Here is a 27,656-nt window from a genome sequence, read left to right on the forward strand (position 1 = left end):
CCCACATCTATTAAGATGAAAAAAACTAGAAAACAAAATTAATATCACATAAATACTACTGGCTCAAACTTTTTTAAGTGTAGATAGAAGAAGTACTCTCTAAACAGTTTTCAAACATTAGTTTCTTAAACAAGTTCATTAAACATACTAAAAACTACACATACACACAAGTTTAAATTTTGAAACGAAAAAAAAAGAAGAAAAAATGTCATTAGCCTTTACTCTTCATACAAATCAACCTTGTTTCTACAATTAAAAAAAAATCCCAAAAGAAACCTTCTCTGTGAAATTGAGCATGTTATTTTCGTTAGTGATAGAACATCATATGATATGTATGTCTCTTCCCCTACAATTCTTCTGACCAATGCAATAACAAGATGGAAGGGTCAAGTCATGCAATGATGAAGTTCAAATGGTAGAGCATTAACATGTCAAAGCAGACAGTTTTATGATCCATTCTATAGCAAATTGCAACTAAATAGAGGCCACGAGCATGCCTATTCAACAAATATGTATTTGAGAATCACGAGAATATAGTAGCTCCCAACCTCACCAGAATGGGGCCGAGATGTCTCGAACTAGACAAATGAGAATCATGTCTGCCAAACTTGCTTAACTACTGTGCCAAGAAAAAAGTATTAAACGGATTCACATCTTCCAAAACCAGGACCTATTTTTCTGATAGTGAATGTCAAACAATTAGAAATCTGTGTTTAGGGCAACCCTTACATTTACATTTCACCACATTCAGCGATAACACAGGCCAGTTTCGGTCGGTTATTAGGGCCAGTAGCTACATTTTCAATTTTCCTGACAACCAAAAGGCCATCACCCAGCACCCTCTGCAAGAATATCGCAAAACCAGTCGGTCTTATACTTTTTTTAATAGCAAATATATTACCAATAAAATATGCTACAAAATGTTGAAGGACATGAAGCATACCCCAAAGACCACATGCTTGTTATCAAGCCAATCACATTTGGCACAAGTAATGAAGAACTGCAGCAAAAGGTAATTGGCGTAAGAGAAAAAATACATAAGTCAGCCCTTCATCACTCCAATGTAAGAGCAAAATACATTATCATTTCATTCCATGATGCAAAATTTAACAAAGATAATCCATCCGCAAATCATACAGACAACCCTTCATACTATATTATTTTTTTTCTTTGAATGAAAACAAGCATTTTTTGAACAAGTGAAACGAGTCTAATGCTAAAAATACAAACTAAAAAACGTAACACAAAGACAGCAAAATATGAAACTCCACGAACATAGCAAAACTAGATTAGCAATTAACTGATAGAAGAAGAAAAAATAAATGCTTTCCAATTTAAACAAACATCTGTTTTTTAAAAGGAAACCTCTTTTTTTTTTCTTTGAATGGAGATAAAACTTCTTTATTAATAAGAACCTCTTTTTCTTTTTCTTTGAATGGAGATAAAGCTTATTTATTAATAAGAACTCAAAATACAAGAGAGTTATAAATGAGCATGTAAACCATGTATCAGGTGGTACATATGGGCATCATTTATTAATGATGGCCAGGATGTAAAGTTGGGTGTGGCGACAATTTTATCATACTTCATCATTAATAAATTCTTTCACAATCAATGGAATTTGAAAAGTCATTTACCTCATACTTATCAAAACAATCATGCTTTTCTCTTGGGGATTCCAAGAAACAATATCTTTGAAAGTGCTAAAGAATTCTACTAAGTTAAAGTCCTTAATAACCATCAAAGCTAGGATAAAACCAAAACATTTATTTCAACTTGAATAATTGCCGAAGAACAATCCTCACAATAGAGTTTGGGAAGAGATACCAACTAAACCACCCTATAGTTTTCCAATTGGATCAAAGACCAAATTCTTCTGATAAGTTAGAGGTAAGTTTTTAACACAAATCCATCCTCCAAAACTACATAAAAACTCTGCTTTAGAATGACTTCAATCAGACACGTGTCATCTTTGCGCAGGGGCCATGCTAATATTCTCTATATCATTCCAATTTTATCGGATGTCCCCGAAGGGACTACTTCAAACAGACCATCTATCCAACTTTAAATGAAAATCCCATAGCGTTATCAGGCCAATTGATAAACTGACTCTAGATCTACTTTTTCCTTTTTGAAAAAGAAGGAATGAGGAGTGATGTAGTAGGATTAGGGTAAATTAGAGTAACTTGATCAGATCCTTTAACTGATTTGAATTAAGATTAGTTTCCATGATCGATTAGGTTTTCTTTTTGAAATGAAAACAAGTCCCTTTTTTTTAAACGGAAACAAGCCTCTTTATGAATGATAATGAGACTAAAGCTCAAAGTACAAAAGTATTATACTAAGAGCAAAAGAACTAAGGAAAAATACAAGCTGAAACTTAAACAAAGACTATACTTGGGCGACATAGATATGATGGAAACCTAAAAACGAACCTGGACAGAAAATAAATGTGCTAATCACAGCCACTCAAAGACAATACATCAGTAGAAAGCTAAAGCTAAATACAAAACAATACTTAAACTCTCTCTCAAAATTAACCCACTCAAATCTAAAATCTTTCACACCCAAATCTTCGAGATGAAAGGAGAAAGAGAAAGGCAAGAAGATGCAAACAGCTGCCTCAAAACTATCTTGCCAATGGAATCCAATGCCCAAAGGAACTCGAATCAGTCTTGCAATCCACAAAATCTTGCCAGCACTGCCATCAATGCATTACTCCAGTTGTCAAAGAGAAATCTGCTTTAGCAATGTCAGTCTCAAAAAAAACCTTCATCCCACCTTGTAAGAATGCCCTCGAAACTCCGTAAAGCTTCCAACTAAAGTCCAGCCAACATCTTTTGAGCTCTAGATGCTTTTTATGAATTCTTTATCGAATCTGTCTCTTCTAGATTCTTGAATCAGTACAATGTCTGGATTAATTTCTTTTAAGTACTTTTAAGAATCAACCACATTGATTTTTGTCCAAATCCTCACATAATTCAATAGCTAATCTTCATTTTTCAACCCTGAAGGATATCCATTGACTGACCTGTTTTCCTTTGGATTAGACTAAGAAGATTTCACAGGCTTCCAATATGGAATGCAATTTTTGAGGTATGTCTTTCATTTCCAGTGGAGTGAAAGGGAAGCTTTCCTTAATGGAATGTACTTGAAGAAACAAGTCTCATTTATTAATTATAAGTGAGACAAAAGCTCATGGAATTAGAATTAGTTTCCGTTGTTTATTAGAATTAGGATTAGTTTGCTTTTCAATTCTCTATAAATAGAAAGATTGCCATCTTGTATGGGCAACTTTTCATTTTTTTCTTTTTTGAAAAAAAAACAAGTCTCAATATTATTAATGTTTAAAAATAAAGAGACAAAAGCTCATAGTACAAGAGGATTATACAATGAGCAGAAAAAGAGAGTCAAATCAATAAGGGCACTCGGTCATCTCAATTAGGTTGACACCCCCTTAGCGTCCTCATCATATCCATAATACGGAAAAAAAAACTTATCCTTTCTTCTTGTGTTTCATAACCAAAAGAGTAATTTTGAGTCTTGAACATTCTCCTTGTATGGTAAAAATCCATTCTGGATGATTCTTGATGATTCTTTAATTCATCCAATTGCCAATCTTTACGTCGATTTCTTGAAAAATGGGTTTGATTGGATTGTTGGGCCATTTTTCGATATTGTCGCCTTCTTATTCCGTCCCAAACTAGAATCACTAGAATTAACCTAGAATCAATTTTCCAATTCGGAGATGATAGGTTCTTTGAGAAAATCGAGCATGGCCAAAATTAATGTTAAAATTCTACTTCCGTATCACTTGAATAAAAACTCCAACATTGTTTATGGGAGTAAAATTGATTTTCTTGTCTATACCTACTGCTGGTTTTTTTCTTGGACATCTTCTTTGATCGATAGAAGACCATTCTTGACAAATCTTGAAAAATCTTCGGTGTCTTCTTTCTTTCTTGGAACTTTAAGGGTTCCCCCATAATTAGATGTGTTGTTTGGAAACAAGCACAACACTCAAAGCTCCCTCTCGTGATCGACGTCAACAAGAGTTTCCCGGTCTTCCACCAGGGCAGTCAATGTTAGCCCAGACGGTTGCTCTGATACCAAATTGATGTAGCCTAAGTAACCTCAAGGAGAAATCCCAGACGGTTGCTCTGATACCAAATTGATGTAGCCTAAGTAACCTCAAGGAGAAATCCCAGACGGTTGCTCTGATACCAAATTGATGTAGCCTAAGTAACCTCAAGGAGAAATCCTCCTAGAACCAAGATTGTGGATCTTTTATTAGAATGAATAATATGCTTCATACAAAAGAAGAAAACTCCTATTTATAGAGTTCTATTACAATTGGGGGTAAAAAGGGAATTAACCTAGAATATTACCTAATTACCCATTTAACTGTTAGTCTTCTTACATCAAATCCTCATTTATGCTAGGATCTGATGGAAGCCAAAGGCTATTAAAAAATCATGCTGTCCAGGACTTCAAAATGGAGGGGCTATGAAAGCAACTTTTCATTTATAATAAAGACTTTGATTTTATTCTTGGAGATCTCTCTCATTTTATCCATTAGGCTACATGAAGGAGGAAGACGAATCAAATCAAATACATCTGTAACAAGCCACCAAAGCACTGGCTTAGACAAGAAAGTCTTTTGTTGCAGCTTGAAATCCTCCAAAGTAAAACCATATTGATATTGCCATATACAACAAAAATTGTCGTTAATTCATATTAACCCTCTTATCTGCATGGCCAGAAAGCATATGCATATATGGTTATCTGGTACTGATATAAAAAGGGAAGTTAGAAAGACTTAGGAACTATGTGGGAGCTGATGTTTGATTCATATCTCATCTAAATAACTCTGAACAGCACAGAGAGGTACAGAATCATGAAAACATATAGTGGTAAAAAAATTCAAATTCTTTCAAAAATAAATATTATACTAGTAGTTTCTCAGAACACCATCCAATTAATATGAATAAGAATAGTGGAATTGTTATGCATAAAGTCCTCATTGAGAGTACCTGACATCCATTTGTTCCAGGCCCACTATTTGCCTGAAGAAGAAGAAGACAATCATCAATAACACATGGCAAGTGATTCATAAAGTAAAAGTTGAGTGTTCATTACACTACAGAAAAAGTGAATGGTTACATTCCCAAGACAGTAGTTTACAATTATTAAATCATCGAATTGATCCTAAAGGTTGAGCTCTTGGGTGAGGTAAATTTAATTTTGGGTGAAGCACCCAAAATTTAATGTTTGTTTACTTTCCTTTACCCCTCCCCTTAGGCTGTTCTTTAGGTTCTCTTGATGAATATGTACCTTTGTTTCTCAGAAAAAAAAAGAAAGTGAGAGAACAAAAAAAGCAGCACTTGCAGATCAATTATTGTGGCAAACAAAACGGCGATTGATTAATCTAATAACATCAAACTTTTCCAACTAGTACAGTATAATTTTCCACCAAAAATTATTGCATTTTAGCCTAAGTGGTGCTTGTTTTCTAATGATTTCCTTCGTAATTGTTTTATGATCTAAATGGTCAGTATGGTCTGTATTGACTTATATTAGCCTAGAGGAAGAACAATCTTTAGTTCTTTATTTGCTTCTATGGACATGATAAGGGCGCTAAGGGAGTGTCAACCTGGTTGATTGAGATGTCCAGGTACACCCACTGTCTCTTCTTGTTCATTGCATAATCCTCTTGTAGTAGTTGCTTTTGTCTCTCTTTTTAAATTATTAATAATAGAGACTTGTTCCATTTTTTTTTTTTTTTTGAAAAAGGCACGAGTCTCACTATTATTAAAATAAATAAAGAGACAATGCTCAATGTACACGAGGGTTATACAAAGAGCAATAGGGGGAAGGAGGATCAGCAGGTGCACATGGGCATCTCAACTACATTGACACCTCCTTAGTGCCCTCAACCAAAAAGCGATAATACAAGATCAAACAAAAAGCCACAAATACAATGCGAAACAAAATGATAACATAATATGTCCAAAGCAAAATCATAAATCATAGGCAGCAGGCCAGAGAACAAAGAAGAATAAGAAGAATAAACTTTGATTGATTGTATTAAATCAATATACGAGTGCAAAAACAGAGGAAGAGTAAACCTTCCATCTAGAAAAAAAGTTTCCATCTAGAGACTTAATGTTATTGTGATGGCAGACGGTCTACTTAGTTAAAGAAGTTATTATCTTTGCATGCACTTATGAAATAGAACAAATAGTACTCAGGATAAGTTAAACATATGCAAAATTACATTGACATATTTTTTTTACAGAAACAGCTGCTTTCATTGAAAAAAAAAATGAAAGCATAGAAGGACATACAAAAAAACAAGCCCACAAAAGTCTCATTAAATTACATTGACATAAATGAAGCACTAAATCTCATTTCAACAGGAACGCATACCATTGACAATAAACCAGGTCCAGTGTGTTTAGCAACAAAATTTTCATCCTCAAACTTATGTCCATAAATAGAAACACATCCACTTCCATCGCCCTGCAAATCAAAAAGACCATAAAATGCTCATAGATGTGATATGGGGAAAGGAAGTATGCGAAGTAAGCAACAAAGCAATGCAAAAGTTTGTGGCAATTTTCGTAGAATAAAAGAAGATGACTAAGTTTTTGAAAAAGGAATCAAGCCTCTTCATTATTTTTTGAAAGGGAAACAAGTCTCTTTTATTCAAAATAAATAAGACAAAAGCTTATAGTACAAGAGGATTATACATAAGCAAAAGAAAAATTAATGAAACGAGCTTCTTCATTTAGAAAATGAAGAGACAATACATAAGATAATACAATGAATAGACAAGTTCAAAGCCCTAAGGATCAACAAGTGCACCCAGACATCTCAACTAGGTTGACACCCCATAGCAATCTCTTCATATTCGGACTTAGACCAAAAGGCATGACCAACGAACAATGATGAAAATAGAACTAACCATACAACACTCCAAAAACTACGAAACAAAAATTAAAGACCACTGACAAGAACGCCGAAAAGAGAATAACATTAGGGTACAATAGTGAAACAAAAGCTTAAAGTACAAAAGGATTATACAATGCTGCATTGCGTTCTGCGAAGCGAAAAATTTCTGATTTTTAGTTTACTTGAACACATGTCCTTGACACTTGATCAAATAGAAAACAATATGGACCGACCACGACCAGGAATTGGAAAAAATCAACCAAGAATCACAAATTACCCCCAACAAAGACAGAATTTGAACATGCAACAAATTCCTCAAAAACACGACCAATATTTGCCATGGAGGTTGATTGAGGATGGTTGCCAGAGTTGGTTGTCGAAAGTTCATCAGTGGAGTCACCAAAGGTGTTGGTTGGAGATTACCCGACACGATCATCAGATATTGGCCTAAATCCTAAAAATGTTTTTATTAAAAATTTTCAAGGTTGATCAGTGGCGACGATTGCTAGAGTTGGTCGTCGAAAATTCGTCAGTGAATTTACCACAGGTGGTGGTTGGAGAAGGGCTGACAACAATCACCGGAGGTGGTGTTGGAAAGTTGGTTGACGAACTTCCCAACCCTTGAAACAAATACCCTTAAGGTTGAAGAATAGTAAGGGCATGTGGCTTATTTTAAATCTTAATCCCCAACTAAAACTGAACATTGACCCAAAGAAGAGTGGACTATTATAGCCCACTCCACTCCTCTCAACTCTACTCCTAGCCTCATACATGCCCTATGTGTCTACCACTACGTTTTGAAATGGAACTTGGAAATAACAAAGTTTGCAGAATAAAGAAATCATTATATGGTCTCAAACAGTCTCCAAGAGCATGGTTTCAACGCTTTGGAAAGATAATCACTAGTTACAGGAACCGGCAAAGTCAAGCAGATCATACAATCTTCTATAAACACTTTGAGGATAATAAAACGGCTATTTTAACTGTCTATGTTGATGACATTATTCTTACAGAAAATGATGAAGAAGGTTTGGTTGATCTTAAGAACAAGCTTGCAAGTGAGTTTCAAATCAAAGACTTGGGGGCCTTAAAATGTTTTTTAGGGATGGAGTTTGCAAGATCTAAGAAACGGATTTTTGTTAATTGGAGAGAATATGTTAAACAGGTTTACTTGGGCTGTTGGACAACAAAAACTCCTATTGTACCGAATTTGAAATTACAAGATCCAAATCATGAGAAAGTCAAGGACAAAGGCAGATACCAAAGACTTGTAGGTAGAGTGATCTATTTATCCCATACATGTCCAGATATAGCTTTTGTTGTAAGTATGGTTAATCAATTTATGCACTCACCTAGACCTACTCACTTCAAAGTAGTGTATAGAATCTTGAGATACTTAAAAGGAACTCCAGGTAAAGGTATATTGTTTTAGAAACACGATCACTTCCAAGTTGAAGTACACTGATGCTAATTGGCTGGAATACTACTTATAGAAGATAGTTTTGGCTATTGTTCATTTGTTGGAGGAAATTGAGTTACATGGCATAGTAAAAAACAAAATGTAGTGGCCAGGAGTAGTGTTGAAGTAGAATTTAGAGCCTTAGCCCATGGAATTTTTGAAGGCATGTGGATTAACAATATCCTTGAAGAACAAAAAGCGTCTCCAAAGACACCTATACGAGTTTACTATGATAACAAGGCTGTCATTGCTATAACTCATAATCTAGTTCTACATGATAGGCCCAAGCACATTGAAGTTGACAAGCATTCCATAAAGAAGAAGATTGATGCAAATGTAAAATGCATATCTTGTCTTTCTAGGACAGAACAAACAGCAAATATTCTAAATGTCTTAGCAAGCTGGGTATGAATGATATCTACAAATCAGCTTGAGGGAGAAACTTGAATTTCCTTTTCTCTTGTAATATTATTTTTTATTTATGTCAATATTTTTCCTTATATATTTTTTCCTTATTTGTTGTTGGCCTTTCTCTATATAAGAAGACCTAGTATTTGGTTCAATAAATAGAGGAATAATATTGAACTTTTTTATATCCCATTTTTAAGTCAAAAGGATATTGATGCTGCAATTCTCATCAGCAAATAATGATCAGTGCCTAATGCAAGTATTTAGTTAACACCTAGAGTGCCAAAAAAACAGGCCAATGGCCTGGATTATTACCTTGACAAAGTCTCCAGCTTGAATCATGAAATCCTTGATTACTCTATGGAATTGGCACCCCTTATAACCAACCGGCAATCCAGCTTTCCTGTCAGTGACTAAAAGTTCCAATAAGTTCACCAAATATGAAAAGAACTTGGATTGCAGAAAGCCTTGAGGCTAAAGGCAACCTTTCACATTCTAAGGTTCGACAGGAACTTCAATTGTAAATTAATATATCATAAGAGACATTAGCCTCAAAAAAGTTGGTAAAACAAAAAAAAAGGTGTAAGTTTAATGGTTCTAGTGGGTAGACGAAGGGGTTAAAAAAAAAAGGTGTAAGTTTAATAGTTCTAGTGGGTATAGACCTTTTGTTTTTGTTTTTGTTTTTCTGAAAAGGAGATTAGCCTCTTGAAAAAACTCAAAGTACAAGAGATATGTATTATGAGTACAGATAAAGAGACCTAAGGATCAGGGGAGACTCTATACCTTTTGTAAGTTAAGATTTCTCGATTATTTTAACTTTGAAGTTTAACCAATTGAAAGCAAGCGTCCTTGGAGAAAAAAAAAAAAAAAAAACCCATAGCGCTTTTTGTATGTTGACAATATTTACATGTCACCAGCTTCATTGCTTTTTAATGGAAAGAAGAAGCTCGTACATTCTCTGAACTTAAGAAAGAACTAGAATTTCTAAGTCACAAAATTCTTCAGAAATCTGTGGTTGAGAGTAGACACTATTTTACTAAAACCATTTTAAAATCTAGGCTGACAATGAGAAAATATAGGTGGTTTTAAAACAGTTACAAGCATTAGAAGATAAGTATAGAAGATCAATAGAAGTTCTATCATATCACTAGCATGGTTATTTTTTATAAGAATCACATCAGTAGTATGATTCTTCCTAGCAAGATTATAATAAAAACCTAGCTTGCTTCATTTTTAAAATAATAAATAAAAATAATAACTTTCATTGAGAAAAAAAAAAGAAAGAAAAAACCTAGTTATTTATTTGATGACTTCCTTGCACTTAAGCTACATAGAAAATCTATCGTAGGTTAAATAGAGAAATACTTGGTATTTATTTATTTGAATCGGAAACAAGTTTCTTTTATTGATATATTGAAGTGAGACTAATGCTCCAACTACAAGAGAAACTTATTAAATTGAGGTTAAAGTTTTACTTGCCTGTATTCTCCGGTGCAGAACTGCCTGTCAGAGACAAAGTAATCAAGATTAGGGGATGGGAAAGTAATGCCAAAAAAAATGAACCCATATTATTAATAAATGAAATAAGTATGTACTAGCGAAAGCAATAGCTCAGAGAAATTCACCAGAAGTGACATGATAGTTACATCTACATACAGCAACATGACTCCATGCAATAATATATATAGGGCCTCCATGCCGCAATATATATATATATATAGAAAAGAGAGGAAACAATAGTTTTCCAAAGAGATTACAAAATATTTCTCCAATAGAATAAGAAAGAAATTTATGTCTTGGCTCTTAAAAGAGTCCAAAATTTTTACACCAATAGACTGCATTAGAGAGCAAAACTTCAAATACTTCGATTACAAATTTTTCTTCGTTTTTTCAAGAGGTTATACAAGAGCTAACAAGAAATAGGGATTAGTAGTGGCACCCGAAAATATCAACTATGTTGACACACTATTCGCGAACTCATCATATTCAAAAGAACAAGAGCAAAAAGGAGAGGATAAACTCAATACTAAGCCATGATAATGAATTTTTACTAGATCATGACTAGTAAGGAGTTCAGTACATAGAGAAGTAACCATAATAAAGAGAAGAGAAGGTACCAACAGAATAAAATAAAAGCAGGAAAAATGAAGGACTTGAAATTTTAACATTTTAACACTTTCACTTGTAGGGCCTGAAATTTTGTAGAAAGCACTAACAGGTAGAAACCAATATTAATTGGGGAGGAAATCAAATTATAAATCAGCCGATGGGTTCAGAACTTTTGACAAGAACTCCAACTTCCTACAGACGCAATCTCAACATTCTATAACAAAACTAAAACTTCAACCGTCGACCCGCCCACCCCCCAGAAAAAGGACCTTATCGACTAGTAAACGATTCGAAGCAATCGTTCAGGAAAAAAAGAAGAAGAAGAAGAAAAGCAGTGAGAATACCGAAAATTCTCGGCGGTTTTTGGAGCAATATCGGCGAATAGCTCCATCTTGATACGGCCTGCAGGAATAGTGCCAATGGTTACGTCGAAGAAAACAATCGGGTTCTTAGGGTTAGGAGGCCTGACATGCCACTCAACACCTCCATTGGCGGTTCCTCCTACCGACGCCATGGTTGGCACTTCCCAAAGCTCTACGAAGTTCAAGTACTCTCAGTTTTGGTTTTGTTGTAGAAGTGAAACCGGGGAATTTGCATGGATGGATCCCTTTTGGGCCGCAAACGAAATTTAACCAAAATTTTAAAACCAACTTACCACTCTAATCCTTTTGGTTTTCTCTCTTCTCTCTCTCTTTTCTTCTTCCTTCTAACCAATATTTCTTGTTCCGTTTTTTCTTTTTGTACTCTTTTTGTGTTTCTTTCCTCATTCTACAATTTTTTACATTTCGTCTAGTTTGATATATTTTTTCCCTTTCTTCCTTCTTTTCTTCACAACTTTTTTTATTCTTCATTCTTCAAGTTTCTCTTAAGAGCCGAGAGTGTAGAGCAGCAGGGAGAACTTGGAGCATGGAGTGGGAAGTTGGAGTCCGAGTGTGGAGCAAAACAGACATTTTCACAAGTTCTCCGATCAAAGTTGAAGCAAAGCAGGACCATAAATTTGGGAGCTAGAGCATGGAGCATTATCGAGAAGCAAAAGCTAAGAAATGCCCTTTTCACATGCTTTGAGTTCATATCGGTACTTTTGGCTGCCACTTTTCATTCAATTTTATAAAGGAACCCATTTTTCATTAAAACCCCTAAACAGGGTCATTTATCTGCCGAACCCAATCAAACCATGACCATGGAAAATTATCATATATACTCAGTTTCAAAATAGAAATGTGTTATAATATTTTTAGTATAGTGATAAGTAATATGACGAGATACATGAGAAGATCATTTATAAATAGTTTTATTTATGTATTCGTGCAATTTATATAAATGACCAATGTTCAATTAGCATGAAAAAAAATAGAGAATATAGAAAGGGCAATTATTTGAAATAGCAGCTAAAAATATTTACTAGCAATATTTACAAATATAGCATCATTTTTAAATTAATGAAGCCATATTCATTTAGTTGCAACTATTCAGTTTTAATTGTAATATAAAATATATATTCAGTTTTAAATAGCAAAAAATTGTGATTTCCATTTTACTTTTGAACGATGTCTTTCGCAAACAATTCCAACGAGAATATTATTTCTATTAATTGACATATAAATAAACCTATTGTCAATATCAAACAATTCCTGGAACAAAATAGATAAAATAAATATGAGCAAGAATATCAACTATTACAACACGGGGAAAAAGAGTTAAAAAGCGAGAGAACTCCTTCCCAAGGGCAAAAGAAAAAACACAATATTCGTACAAAACTGAGAGAATGAGCAAATTCTAAACATCATTTAAAACAGTGGCAGGCAATCATAATTTACACCGAGGAGGATGGTATCTTGTACTGTTTCTTGAGAAATTGGGAGGCTTCAGAATCACTCCTGTGACACAGTATTCTCAACAAAGTTTTTGAATCTGCTCCTGCTTTGTATCTGCCACTCTGGATGCTTCCTCCACTAGCACTTCTCAAATCCTCAATTAATTCTCTGGTCTGCAAAACAACAAGGGTTCATTGGGTTTGCGCACTTTGAAATCATTGCAAAATAATTGCTGTTGAATTGTGAAGAAGTAGCTAAACAGAGCGCTACTTTTCTTTCATTTAATTTATTGAGATTTAAAGCATTGTGAAATAAAAAAACCTAAACAAAGAAAAAATACGTACGAGTAGGATATAGATAACGCAAATATAGAAATTGTTAGCTCAAGGGTTGTATCATTTTACCAGCTTTGGTAGCTTGGTAGAAATTGAAACCTTTATGAAAGGTGAATAGTATTACAACTTTTAAAATTATAGGTATATTTATTAAACAAAAGGTAAAGTTTTGAGGATGTTTTTGTTAAGTCCATGGTGTGTGGGTTTATTAACTGAGGTGATTTATAGATCATTTTTTCCATCATCAATCCAGTTAATCCATGAATCAACATGTCAATAAAAGAGGAAATTATCATAAGTGAGGGTCACACATGAAGAATCGAAAAAAAATATGAAGCCTTTTCAGCTTTTTATGGCAACAGAATTTGGAACAAGTGTTTTTAAAAGCTTTGAGGCACACTAAGGGGTTGTATCATTTCACCAGCCAGCCTTCCGTGCTCCTTTAGGCATTAGACGCCCAATCGAAAAATGTAAATAAAAATTTAATTATAAAATAGAGTGCAGGCTTTATATCTGAAAATGAGGATTGCATGTCGTGCATCACCTAGGTGTTTTTTCTTTAAACAGAAACAAGACTAGGGCCTAGCAGCATTTAAGACACTACTTATTTTAGATCAATTCACCAATTGATCTAAAAAATCAAATGAGTGAAGGTAAATTTAATATTATATCAAAACTTTAACACTCCCTTCACTTATGAGATTGAAAATTTGCAGAAAAACTAACAAGTCAAAATCAATATTAATTGGGGAGAAAATAACATTGCATGGATTTAAACACAATATCACCTGGACCTCATACTCTGATACCATGAAAAACATTGATTGATCAAAAAGCTTAGGCTAATGAGTGAAAGTAAACTTATGGTGAGTTTGAAAAACATTTTTAACTGTAATTTTAAAAAATTGTTGTTTTCAAATATAGCACAATGAACCAAAATAATTACAAAATATAGCAAAATTTCAGATTTTATTAATAATAGACACGAATAGAGTGTCTTTCAGTATCTATTATTGATTTTGAAATTTTGTTGTATTTGTAAATATTTTCGACAGTTTTACTATTTGAAATAATCTCTTTAAAAAGTAAGTAAAAAAATAAGTCATTTTGGAACAAATTTGAATGTTTGGCAACCACTCAATATACCGTTTGAAACTTTTCTGAAGTCTATTCTTTTTTTCTTTTTTTTTTGAAATGGAAATGGAAAATGTTTGAGAAGTCTTTGGGTTAGGATCTGCAGATCATGGTTGAAAGTAGATGCATCAACAACCTTTAAATTGGGAAATGGAAGGATAGCCTTTTGGCTAGACTCATGGGTGAGTGAGACACCTTTTAATTGTCTTCCCAAGACTGTTTAGGATTGCCATACTCCCCAACTGCTCGGTTGCCGATCATTGGGACTTTTCATTGGGCAGGTCAATCATTTTACACCGTTGCTAAGGGATGAGGAAATTAGAGAATTGCAGATAAAAGTCTTTTCAAGGATCATGACAGCTGGCTTTGGTCTTTAAATGACAGCGGGAAGTTCACAGTAAAGTCCCTTAATCATCACTTATCCTCTTCTCCCCTTTGGACAAAGCACTCTATAAAGCCGTTTGGAAGTCTAGCAGCCCGAGAAGGGTGAATATCCTTATTTGGATCCTGATGGTGGGAAATTTGAATGTGTCCTCAGTTATGCAACATAAACTACCTAATAGCTGTGTCTCTCCATCAATTTGTCCGCAATGTTGACAGAAAAAAGAAGACTCCCAACATTTATTCTCTTCTGCAAGTATTCGACCAAGTGTTGGGAAGTACTGTTTAAAGAGTTTATGTCTTGGGTCTTTGGAGCAGATTTTAGAGAAAATGTGAGGACTTTGTCAAAAGGTTTCAGCTTGAATAAAGAAGCTACACTACTTTGGGAAAATAAGGTGAAAGCTACCTTGGCAGAAATTTGGTCTGAAAGGAACCAAATAGTCTTTTATGATAAATCAATGGGTTGCTTTGATCGTTTTGAAATAGCACACAGAAATGCCTCCAGGTGCATCCTCTCAAATCTGTTTGGAAGCTACAGCATTCAAGACATCAACAAAATTGAAGAAGCTTTTATCTTCTTTCTATCCTGATTCTGTTGCTACTTTTCTGTTTTTAAGTCTCTTTTCCTTCTCTTGCTTACTTTTCATTGTACTAAACTCCTTACTAGTCATGACCTAGTAAAGATTCATTATCATGGCTTAGTATTGAGTTTTATTTTTCCTGTTTACTTTTGTTCATCTACAAAAGATGAGATCACCAAGGGGGTGTCAACCTCAGATGTTCGAGTGCGAATGTTGATTCCTAGTATTTTTGACAGCTCTTGTATAACTCTCTTGTACCCTGAGCTTGTTTCTCCTTTTCACTTTTAAAGTCTATTTTAATGAGTTTAAATAATGAGCTTTTTGAAAAATATTTCTCTCTAGTCAATCCAAAGAAGCCCTTAGTGTTATATCAACACTTGATGCAAAATTGAGAAAAAAAACTAACCTCAAAACCATGCAACTTTATTACATCCCGTACATGTGCTACGAGATTTTCAACCACCCCTCGTGGAAGACCATCACCTCCAGAAATGAAGAACTCCTAGGAATCGATAAGAGATCAGTCTTCTAAAATGAAAACTATTACGTTCAAGCAAACAAAGGCAATTCAACATCTTCACCAGGATTCTTGACCTTAAGAATTTCAAAAATTTCAAAATTCCAACATCCCCAAAATGAACAATTATCAAGTCCAGAAAAGAATAGGAATTGTAAGTACCTTTAGGACCTCTAAATCTTCTTCTAATAGCTTTGAATCACTGGTACTAAAAACTCGTAATGGGCCCCCATCTAGTATCACTCGAAGAAGGCCATCCTGAAAATTTAAACCCACAGAATTAAAAACAAGAAAATAAATGGTAATCCAAATTAAATAGTGGCGAAGACTCAAAAGTGAGAAAATCGGGAAAGTTGCAAAAGCTGGACTCTTTATTTTATCCTTCAGGAAATGAAATCAAAATAAATGTTTCTATAGAACAAGGGAGAAGAGATTGACCAGTGATGCTTGAAGGAGGCTCGTTACAATGCGATCTCTAAGTGGTTCAACAATAATATCACAGAGTTTACTTAGTTCCTGCATAACGTACCACAAATGTGAGAACTAAGAATTTGGAGTACCAGCCACACCTCCATTATCTAAATATCAGGCGGACATCCAAATGGGTGAAAACTCAGAAACTACGAACTTTTTCAGAGTTCAAGGTAAGCCATAGATTAGTGACAGTTCAAGAATTTGAAGATTGTCCGAACCAATATTTCACCTTACGTTGACAAAACATCTTTGTAAAAAAGGTGCTTTCTCTTATTTATTTCTCATAGAAAGAAAATGGTTTTCTTTAATAGAAGAGATGCCCAATGCAAAATAGGAAAATACAAATAAGGAAAAATAAATACACAAATATATCTTAAATACAATGAAAATATAAACAAAAAAGGAAATAATCAACACTATCATTATACATGAAGATAGTAAGGAGACTCCTACCGTGTCAAGGGGTTCAATTAGGGCTTCCAATCTAGAATGAAAAACACTGGGTTTATAAAGACCATCAATGAATGGCTCCCTCAAATCCCAGAAGACAATTTTTGTTCCTGAAAATAATAGACTGAGTTTACCCAAAAATTGTTCCTGCAAATTGATAAAGATGAAATCCTTTAAAACTTACCAGTAAACTCACAAATGCGGTCAGTAGCAATATTTATATCCTTTCGGCTTCCATCAAAGGATTCCTTTTTCTTGGCGCCACTTTTTGACTCTTCTTCCATGGATTTTTCTGTCAGAAAAATTAACACTCGTGAATTGCTATGGTATGATAAACCAGGTTTATTATTGTACAGTGTGGTTCTGTAGAATATAAATTCAAAAGTTGAAACATCATAAGATTCGTAAGACGTTGATATTGATGAAATACAGAAAAAAGCTAGAATGCATGTATACTGTCCCGAATTCAAACTGTATAGTACAATTTTCAGAAGTGAATAGGGTACCAAACATGTGAATGCATAGCACCAAGTATAGCAACTTGTCCATTGGGGAAGAAGGGGATAAGTAAACCGTGAGAGACTTTACTGGGAAAATCTCATTTCTAAACCGTGAGAGACTTTACTGGGAAAATCTCATTTCCCATCAAAGACCATGATCTTCTATCAGAAATTACTCTAGCTGCAATTTTACCAAGCAACACTTGGAACTCAAGTATTTCTTCCTCTTTTAACAATCGCCTTGCTAAATGGGAAACAGTCAACAGAGATTTGGTGGATGGTGATCTTGGTTTAGGAGGCTTCAAAGCAAAAAATTTGGCCCTTTTAGCCAAACGGGGCTGGAGATACTTGGAGGAAGAAGACTCCTTATGGTGTAGAGGGGTAAGAAGCATACATGGAAAAGATACTTTTAATTGGCACTAAAGGTAAATTGTTATGTTTATGCAACAAATTGTTGGTTTCAACTCCTCCAAATCTTTAATATATGTTGGGTCTTTAATAAAAATTTTAAGAAAAATGTAGTCCAAACCATTGCTAGTCCAACCCTAAAGGAAAAGACAGCTTCCTTGCTGTGGATTAATGCAGTGAAAGCACTATTAGTTGAAGTTTGGTTTGATAGAAATCAGAGTGTTTTCCATGACAAGCCTTTGACATGGATGGATCGTTCTAAATCTGATCGCTTGAATGCAACATTGTGGTGCCCATTATCCAAAGTCTTTCAAGATTACTCTCTGCAGGAGATTTTGCTGAACTGGCCAGCCTCCGTACCTCCACTTTGATTTCTTGGACAGCATAATCTTTGAACAGCCTTTTGCTTCTACCGGATCCTAGCATAAATGAGGACTGCTTTTCTAATGTATTTCTATGAATTTGTTTTATATTCTGTACAGGCCAAATACTTCAGTTTGGCTTTGTATTGGCTACTATTAGCCTAGAGGAAGGATAATTTTTAATTTCTTTTTGCTTTTTGGATATGATAAGGGCACTAAGGAGGTGTCAACCTAGTTGAGATGCCCGGATGCACCTGATGATCCATCTCTTTCCCTTTCTTTGCTCATTGTATAACCCTCTTGTACCATGAGCTTTGATCTCTATATATTTGAACATTAATATTAGAAAAGGGAGATTAACGATTTTCAAAATTGTATGTGACTTTTATCTCATAGGAAGGTAAAAGATAGAAACGATTGCAGGTCGTGGTTTTTGAACTCCGGTAAAAAAATTTCAATTAACTCGTTGGTTAAACATCTTCAATTCTCTTCTTCTTTGGATAACAAGCTGGAAAAAGAACTACGGAAATCCAAAATCCCATGTCGAGTCAGCTTCCTTATATGGATAATGGTTTTAGGAAGCCCAAATAGTTCAAAAGCGCTTCAAAGGAAGCTGCCTAATCAGTGTTTGTTCCCCTCAATCTGCTCTTTATGTCTGGCAGCAGGCGGGTCTTCACAGCACCATTTTGTTGACTGCCCTAACACATCTTAATGCTGGTACAGTTTATTTGCAGAATTGAACATCAGTTGGGCTTTTAGAAATTCTTTTAGAGAAAATGTGCAGCAACTTCTAATGGGCCCTTCCTTAAATCTGCTTCTAATTATATTTGGATCAATGCGATAAAAGCAGTACTGTCGGAAATGTGGCTGGAACGGAATCAAAGAATTTTTCAAAGCAAAGCATCTTTGGAGTACTTGAGCACAATTTAATTTTCCGATCAACATAATCCAAATAGAGATATTTACCCTTCTTGGGCTATTAGAATGCCAAAGCCTTTTGTACATAGAAATATCCAATGGAGAAGATGTAGAAAGGTGCTTAACCAATTATTTAACCGAGAAGGAGCCTAAGGTTTCAAGGGACCAAAACCTTCAATCCGGAAAGGAGGCTGGCAGGGAAGAAAAAATCTGAGTTAACGAGGACTAAAAGACTGAAATTTCCTCATCATTGAGCAATCTTCTGAAATAAATCCACCTCAACAACAATTCCAGACATAGTCACATTGAGCAAAACATACTTAAACATATAAGAGCTCTACATATCGTTTAAGAAAAAAAAAACATATACGATAGCTACATTTCCTTTAATATATATATAAGAAATAATAATGAAGGTAGATATCTGTACGATTTTTTTTGCTAATCTTGCTTGTCCAACGATCCCAGATACTGTCCTCCAATTTGTTCAGCTGGCTAATTGCATACTGTGTGAATGGCCATAAACATTAATATCATTACAACTTCAGGATTAGGAAATGAATGAATGAAACTACTAGTCTACAGGAAAATGAACTGGATATCTTTTATCCAAAAAGCAAGGTTGACATTAGACAACAACTGAGACTCACATATAATGTATTCAACTGAACGCATAGTGTTGGTGTAGTCAACACGTTAATTTCAGTAGATCTTCTTTCATCAGACATCTTGGTGTCAAATTTTTCCTTCTTCACGAAAGCTTTTATTCCAGCTTCCTTCTTGTATCGTGTGAGAATTGGAGGTGGCGGAATGAGATCCTCCTTGCTTGCTGCATTAACAAATTAGATAGCCATCCATCGTGCAGTGCGCAAATATAATAACATAATTAGTAGGTGGTGTAAACCAAAAGTCTAATTGTTCATCAAAATGATTATTCTCCCAAATGAGGAGAGAAATGTTGTAAATGCCTTGAATTCGGTAATTGAGCACATGTACTTATTTATGAGTTATTTACATTTTTTACCCAGAAGTTCTTTCACTGAAGAAGAAAATTTGGAATAAAAATGTGACTGATTGAGCAATAAAAAAAAAGGGTGATTTTAACACATACCTAAGTTCTCGATGACATGATTGGCATACACCTGAAATGCATTATCAATTCCACGGAGCAAGCAATTAAGTTCAGTCAGCCTCATTGGGACTTGGAGGGAAAAAAATTGATCCACAGTCTGCCCAAAATGGCCAAACATGTTTGATGTTAATAAGAAAATCGAGCTTGATGGGTACATACACACACGTGCACACATGCACACAGATTTAAGACCACCTCAACAAAAATCCAGACATAGTCACAAAATTAAGATCTTGCGATAAATTTATCAAACGAATCAGGATCTCTTTACTAAAAAATAAAAAGAGATGAACTCTAAGTACAAGAGAGATATACAAGAGCTAACAAAAATAAGAGATCAGAAGTTTCCTCTGACATCTCAACTAGGATAACACCCCTATAGCGACCCCATCATATCCAGAAGAACAAAGACAAAAAGGTGAAAATAAGCTCAATACTAGGCCATGATAATGAATCTTTACTAGGTCATGACTAGTAAAGAGTTTAGACAAAAAGAGAGGTAACCATAAGAAAGAGAATAGAAAGTAAAAAAAGAGTAAAATATGCAACAGGATTAGGATAGAAATATAAAAGCTCTCCAATTTAGGTTGAAATCTTGAATTCTGTAGCTTCGAACAGATTTGAGAGGGAGCACCAGGAGGTGAGATTTACGTGTGCTGTAACAAATTGATCAAAACAGCCCAATGATTTATCGTGAAAAACTATTTGGTTCCTTTTTTTTTCTATATTTGTGAGTGTTCGGACTAGCTTACGCGCATCTCAACTAATCTCGCGGGACCCGTCTGACCCTAGATTATTTGGTTCCTCTCAAACCAAATTTCTGCCAATATAGCTTTCACAGCATTTTCCGAAAGAAGTGTAGCTTCTTTATTCAAACTGGAACCTCTTAATAAAATCCTCACATTTCCTCTAGAATCAGCTCCAAAAAATTTTAGATTAAACTCTTTAAACAGTTTTTCCCAAGAAACCCAAGTGTAGCTTCTTGCGATAAATTTATCAAGAAACTGCCGAAAGATTAATCATAGTGAAATTATCCTTTCAAAAATCTTGTTTGTTCACAAAATACATTGGTTGCTTAGATGAAAGCTCCACAAGAGTGCTTTGAGCTCCTTTTACCATAACAATAGAACTTAAATTTTCAACCCAGGAACACAGAGCAAAGAAGAATGATGTCTAACCTAGTATGAAGCAAGTTTTCAACCCATGATCACATAGCCATAAAAAACTTGAGATGAACGCCAAAAAAATGCTTTTTTACCTTTTTTTTGACAAGGAAACAAGCCTCTTTATTAAGAAAATGAATATACAGAGTAATGTTTGAGTACAATGAAGAGACGAGATCAAAGTCTATGAGGTCAGTAAGTGCACCCGGACATCTCAACTAGGTTGACACCCTCATAGTACTCTCATCACATCCCGACTTTGATCGAAAAGGAAATCCAAAGTCATGCAAATACAATCCGAACAATATATCTAAAATCAAAATACACACCAATATAACCAACTACCAAACCACAACATAGTCATCTTAAAGAATCTGATAAAAACAAAAACAAAAAAACCCAAACAAAATAGACTACAAACTGAAAACGACTACTCATGTAAACACAAATCTTGAATAGAGTGTGTAAGATAAAGTCTCGATTTTATTATAAAATTTTGAGACCGTCTCCTTTTAGAAAAAATGAAAAGTTCTGTTTTCTTTTCAAAGACAAATCTTGAATAGAGTATGTGCTGAACTCCTTGTTCAGAGTGCACCAAGCAGATGTCTTTTTGCAATGTCCATTCAATCTGACCAAACCATCAGCCCTTAGTGGTGTAAATATAACTGATGATGACTTGTTTCAAATAGCATCCCATCTGGGTTGCAAGGCAGAAAAATTACCTATTCTCTACTTAGGTCTCCCCCTAGGAGGCTACCCTTAGCGAAGGGAGTTTTGGCAGTCAGTCATTGATAGAATTCATAAGAAATTAAACAAATGGAAGCGTTTTAATATCTCTGGAGGAGGAAGGCAAACTTTATGTAATGCTGTCTTGGCCAGCCTCCCTACTTACTATCTTTCCTTGTTTCTTATTTCAGTTCATGTGGCAACTTCCATTGGAAAAAATCATGAGGAACTTCTTTTGGGAAAGATTTGCAGGCGGCAAGATCAATCCTCTAGTAAAATGGAGCTTGGTTTCCCTTCTTTTAAAAGATGGAGGTCTCGGTTTAGTGGCATTAAAACCCAAAATTCAGTTTTGCTTGCTAAGTGGGGCTGGAAATATTCTAAGGAAGATTCAGCTTTATGGAGGAAAATTATTTGTATTATCCATGGCAAAGATACAATCGATTGGTTCACTTTGGGAAAATCTAGAAATAGCCTGTGGAGCCCTTCGGTTAACATTTCTAGAATATGGAGGCTAGTGGAGCATTTAGCTCACCTTAAACTTGGCAGTGGCAGCAGAATTGGTTTTTGGACAGATTTCTGGGTCGGTCCCTCTACTCTAAAGGAACTTTTTCCTTCGCTTTCCAAAATTGCTTTATCACGACAAGGCTCAGTTACTGATATGATCATACTACCCTCTCTTGGTCCTTTTCCTTTAGAAGAAGCTTGAAAGATGAGGAAATAGCAGCCTCCAGTTCCTTATTAGCTCTTCTTGCGCCAAAAAAAGTGTTTGATTTTGATGACTCCAAGGTTCGGTCAATTGGACAATAAGGTAGATTCTCTGTTAAATCTCTCTCAACCCACCTGAATTCTGCCTCCCCAATGGATAAAAAACTCTTTAAAGCCCTATGGAAATCAAACTGTCCTCGACGAGTGAACATTCTGATGTGGATCATGCTTTTCGGGTCCCTAAATTGTGCAGAAATTCTTCAAAAGAAATCTCCAAGCAGGTGCCTCCAACCTTCGGTTTGCCCTCTCCGTATGAATGCTAATGAGTCATTGCTTCATCTCTTCCTACTTTTCCCCTTTTCCTCTGTTTGTTGGAATAGTTTCTTCTCCATCTTTGATATTGCTCGGGTATTCGACGCGTCCCTCAGCTCCTTGGTGCTTTAGCTATTGGAGGGTCCACCTCTTCCTTAAAAGTCTTTGCTGATTTGGTTAAATCTATTAAAAGCTCTTTTAGTGAAATTGTGGTTTAAACGTAATCAGCGGATCTTTCAAGACAAGAAAAGATCAAGCCTATAAATTTTCAATCCAGTGCAATGTAATGCAGCAACTTGGTGCTCTGTAAACAAGAATTTTGCAAATTACTCCACTCAAGACCTTTGCCTCAATTGGGCAGCTTTTCTATCTCATTTAGTTTCCTAGGACTACTTCTGATGTGGTGTTCCCTATCTGGACTTCCATGGAGCTTTTTTCTATGCTTTCTTTTTGTTTTCTCAGTAGTATCTTAACTGTACTAATAAGGCTCATCTGTTTTCTGGCTTTTTTTCTTTTCTAGTTTTTGATGATTTTTTAGATTTGTTGTATTGGCTGGATTCCGCTCTCATGGTAATAGGCTGTACTTTGTTCTCATTGTTGTAATAGGCTAGTTTTAGCTGGGATATGATGTTTTGGTGCTAAGGGGGTGTCAACCTAGTTGAGATGTCCGGGTGCACCTTCTGATCCCTATTCTTCTTTCGCTTGTTTAGACTTCTTTATTTAGCTCTTTGTATAATTCTCTTGTACATTGAATTCTTATTATTAATAAAGAAGTTTGTCTCTGTTTCTAAAAAAAAACATACATAAAAGAATATATATCTACAATGCAAACCAATAATAAAACTTTAAGACGGTGACATCCTTGACGTAAACAAATTTAATCAACAATTTCATCTTGTCCCTTCATCTGTCCAATGTCGACACATTTTATCAAGCACAAAATGTAGGCCAGTGTTCACACCCTCAAAAAGAATCACATGAATGTAATAGAAACCGTTAATATAATAAAGTAATTTCAAGCAAACAACCAGAACCTGGAAAAAGTGTCGTAAAGAATATAAGAGAGTAACAAACCATACCTCCTCAACAATCCTATACACTTCAACAATCGAACTTCCATGACGCTGCTGAGGTGATATTGGATTCCATCGCTGTTGGAACAAGTGATAGAATATGCATCTTATGATTAAGACATTGAAGCGAGAAGGAGAAAATAATAAATAATAAAAAACAAGCTGTTTAAAAAGTTGATAAAATAAACTTATCGAAAATTAACGCATCTTTGATTTCTTAATTCTTACTTTTCTATAAGGGATAATAAATCCTTACCAAAATCCCACCTTTCTTTTTTATTTTTGAAACGAAAACAAGTCTCTTTATTAATGATAATAAAAGAAACTTCAGCTCAAAGTACAAGATCTTACACTAGGACCTTAGAACTAAAAGAGAATAAAGTCTAAAACAAAAACAAAAACTATACCTTGGAAACCTAAAAACAAATTCAAACAGAAAAATAACGAGCTAATCAAAGTCACTCAAAGACAAAACATCTATAGAAAGCTAAGTACAAAGGAAACTCAAAATCTCTCTCAAACGAAGCCCATTTGAATCTAAAAACTTGCACGCCCAACTCTTCAAGATGAAAAGAGTAAGAGAAACACCAACAAGATGCAACCAATGGCCTCAAATCTGTCCTGCCAATGCAATCCAATACCCAAAGGAACTCGAAGAAGTCTTCCAAACCAACAAGATATGTTCCCAAAAGAAAACCCCAGTAGTTTCTCCCCTTTGGCAAGCCAGAAAAACAAAAACCAAACACAAAAACCAATATTGAGCAAGATAGCACAATCAGTGAGGCTTTACTCGCTCATGCACGCAAAGAGAAATCATGGAAAGACAAAAGTTGGTCCAACAACTAGGGTACTACACTCAATGACTGATGATTCAAACTAGAATAAGTCCACAATTGGCAACTATTGACTTTAGATGATCTGGTGTTTTGCAAGAGTAGAGAAGCAAGCGAGTATAATTCTTAACAAGTCAATAGAATTTTTAAAATCACTAACCATAATAGTACATCAGTAGGAAAGGGAGGATTCAAACATTCGAAATCACCAAAGTTTAAAAAAATGTTTCCCCTTTTAGGATCAGTAATCTCAATCATGGAAGGTACAAATCTGCAAAGATTCTGCTTAACTTGAATCCTAGCTTCACTGCAGTTGGTGAGATTTAAAGTGTCCTCAGTAATGCTTTCAAGTCCCCCAAAATGATCCCCGATAACCTCGAAGGTTCTCTTGCTTTAGTAATCCAAAGGGAGGTTCTTTATTTTCAGCCATCCTACATAGTCTTTCATGGTGAGCGGTCGACTATGTTTGTGTTTATCCCATCTTTTGAATTTTAGGTGAAAAGAGCCCATCACCTGCCATTTCCCTTCATTACCCATTGCTTCTGCTTTTCAATATTCAAATTTGAGGAAGGACAAGGGGAAACCTCTACTACTTTTGTATTGGCCAGCACTACAGGACTAATGCAATCCCCTTAAGCTTTCTTTGTGACAAATCTATTGCACTTCTTTTGTTTTACTTTATCTACATAACTCATATTGCTTTCCATAATAGTGGGAATGTGCTTCAAGTGATTTCTAGAAAACCATTTGACATATTCCTCCCTAGAATAGAAATTGTCCAACATATTTAGAAAGGATCTCCATCCCTATTTGTTTTCCCCTTAGCACACCCTTATATTAGAATGCCCTCCTGATGAAGACCAAAAATCACAGCTTATACCCATCTAGTCTTTGTTTTAAATTTTGAAACTTTCAATCTACCTCTATCCACTTCACCCAGCTTTTGAAAGAACTTGTCCTCTGGCCCTCCTAATAATTCTAAGACTGTCTTCAACAGCCATTCTAGATGAAATCCGAAGACTGACAAGATGCTACAAGCTTCCACATCTTCAACATGAATCTGATTTCCCTTTTTCTAAGTACAGTAATGAGACTCAAGGACTTTGCAACTAACTACCTCCATATTTAGATGAAAACGTCAGCGGCCGGAAGGAAAGAGGATAAAGGGAGGAGGGAGGATAGAGGAGAGATGGGAGAGAGAATTTACCTTTTGTCTGAATTGTTATTCCTTGCTTTGTTGTTATCACCAAAGTTTATTGGATGATGTGAATTATGCTCTTGGTCCACTCATGTACAAATGTCCTGCTTGATGTATTTTATCCCAGTCGGAAATTGAACATTTAATCCTTGATTTCTACTGCAACTAGGCGATGCATGATGAGGAAAACCTGGTTGCTGCAAGAAGCTAAGGGAATTTACCTTTGTGGTAGGCAAAAAACTCACTAATCTCCTTTTCACGGTGTATGTTTCAGCTAGGGTTTCCATCTAAGGATTGTGGTGACAAGAGAGTTGGATGGATATGCAAGGATTGAAGAAAACAATCAACGGTAGTTTGGACAGCGCAGCAGTATCAGCAGCGGAAGAAACGGCAGCTCTGATGACCGCTTTGGTGGCGGCAGCAGCTGTGGCTAAGGTGGGGCTGGTGCAAAACTAAGGTTGTCTTGCACGGGTTGGTTTTTGCCAATGGCAGCTAAGGTTCCGTCACCATGCTCTGACACCATATTGAAAAGAAGAAGGAAAAAAACGATCGCAAAGTATACATGGAAAACCCTAGTACAGGGGGAGAAAAATCCACGGCAGAAGCCACTCTTATTATTTTCTAATAATCAAAAGAGTACAAAATATATAGGCCATAGTAGGCCCTAACAAAAAAGAAAATAAAACTAGGATACAATTGTTAAATTTGATAGTATGGGGTTTCATCCCAAAACCAATTGGCAATGAGAGAAGTAGCTCATCTATCTTATATGGAATATGAGTCTCCTATGTTTTTCCAATGTGGGACACTCAACTTCTCCAACATGCCCCCTCAAGATGGTGCCTCTTTGGGTTCACCTATCTTGGACCGAATACCCGTTTGGGTTTACTGGGCTCTGATACCATGTTAAATTTGATAGTATAGGGTTCCATCCCAAAGCCAATTGGCTTTGGGATGGAACCCTATACTATCAAATTTAACAACAATAAATTACACAAAAACCCTTGGAGCTATAAACACTCCAGTAACCCCTAATTTCCAACAAATTAATATAAATAGCACCTTTAAAGCATTTTAACATGAGACTGCCAATTTCATTTTCAAGAATTCTCTTCTTCTTTTTATTTATAGAAAACTAAAATTCTGTAGAACAAATCTCAAGTAAGCCAAAAAGACTGACAAACCCATATGTCAAAACTCATAACCAAAAAAGTAATTGAGATAAAGTGAAAACAGTCAGGAGGTGATTTATAGAATAATCTTCAAAATTTAATCTTGTTCATTTGACACTTTTCCAGATACACTACAAAATTATATTTTGAATATTATGCAACTACCCACTTCTTTCTTAAATTTATTATTTTTTCCTTTTTTTCTTTTTTTTCTTTTTTTTTCTTTTTTTTTCTTTTTTTTTCTTTTTTTTTCACCACCTCTTCCAACTCCCTTGTCCTGGATGGAAGGTAGAAGGAAAAAACACAGATTTAGGAAGTATGCTGGGAGAAAAAGTTGTGTGCTTGCCTCTTGTTGAATAGCTCTTTCCACCCATCCTAAGATACGTCCAAGTTGTGAGTTGACCCAACGCAGCACCAAGGTTCCAGATATAGATTCGATCTAAAATAGTTAATGTAGGTTGATGAGAACAAAAGAATAATATTCATGGGTGAAACCAGGTACTGGGAGGCAATAGCAATTTTAAGGATTTGCCCTCCT

The 27,656-nt window shown here is 35.2% G+C and overlaps 2 protein-coding genes and 1 non-coding gene across 21 annotated transcripts in view; all 3 read right to left on the reverse strand.

Moving 5' to 3' along the window:
- Positions 1 to 206: 206 nt before the first annotated feature.
- On the reverse strand, positions 207 to 11,678 carry LOC101220045 (peptidyl-prolyl cis-trans isomerase CYP22). 3 transcript variants are annotated; one of them, XM_031885956.1, is made up of 8 exons: positions 11,275 to 11,678; positions 10,301 to 10,324; positions 9,137 to 9,224; positions 6,430 to 6,522; positions 5,034 to 5,066; positions 944 to 1,000; positions 730 to 842; positions 207 to 616 (listed from the first exon to the last, which is right to left on the reverse strand). In XM_031885956.1, exons 1-7 carry the CDS (start codon positions 11,442 to 11,444, stop codon positions 732 to 734), a joined length of 576 nt encoding a protein of 191 aa, XP_031741816.1. In that variant the 5' UTR covers positions 11,445 to 11,678; the 3' UTR covers positions 207 to 616; positions 730 to 731. The 3 variants fall into 3 exon arrangements, with proteins under 3 accessions (XP_031741816.1, XP_011655930.1, XP_011655929.1); XM_011657628.2 differs by having other exon boundaries at positions 207 to 619; XM_011657627.2 differs by having other exon boundaries at positions 281 to 842.
- Positions 1,930 to 2,037, reverse strand: LOC116404191. The gene has a single exon (XR_004217128.1). It is a non-coding gene; the product is annotated as a U6 spliceosomal RNA (small nuclear RNA).
- An 804-nt stretch (positions 11,679 to 12,482) lies between the features above and the next one.
- Positions 12,483 to 27,656, reverse strand: part of LOC101216236 (protein unc-13 homolog) — a 36,597-nt gene continuing 21,423 nt past the window's right edge. For all 17 annotated transcript variants that reach the window (XM_011657634.2, XM_011657631.2, XM_031886376.1 and 14 more), the window contains 11 exons: positions 27,465 to 27,557; positions 23,922 to 23,993; positions 19,916 to 20,033; positions 19,455 to 19,633; positions 19,235 to 19,310; positions 16,801 to 16,908; positions 16,620 to 16,726; positions 16,131 to 16,208; positions 15,855 to 15,950; positions 15,582 to 15,677; positions 12,483 to 12,917 (listed from right to left, as the gene is read on the reverse strand). In XM_011657634.2, coding sequence (XP_011655936.1) covers positions 12,744 to 12,917; positions 15,582 to 15,677; positions 15,855 to 15,950; positions 16,131 to 16,208; positions 16,620 to 16,726; positions 16,801 to 16,908; positions 19,235 to 19,310; positions 19,455 to 19,633; positions 19,916 to 20,033; positions 23,922 to 23,993; positions 27,465 to 27,557 — 1,197 coding nt within the window. In that variant the 3' untranslated portion in view covers positions 12,483 to 12,743. The remainder of the gene's footprint in view (positions 12,918 to 15,581; positions 15,678 to 15,854; positions 15,951 to 16,130; positions 16,209 to 16,619; positions 16,727 to 16,800; positions 16,909 to 19,234; positions 19,311 to 19,454; positions 19,634 to 19,915; positions 20,034 to 23,921; positions 23,994 to 27,464; positions 27,558 to 27,656) is intronic.

Source organism: Cucumis sativus, chromosome 5 (genome assembly GCF_000004075.3).
Source record: "Cucumis sativus cultivar 9930 chromosome 5, Cucumber_9930_V3, whole genome shotgun sequence".
Lineage (NCBI taxonomy): Eukaryota > Viridiplantae > Streptophyta > Magnoliopsida > Cucurbitales > Cucurbitaceae > Cucumis > Cucumis sativus.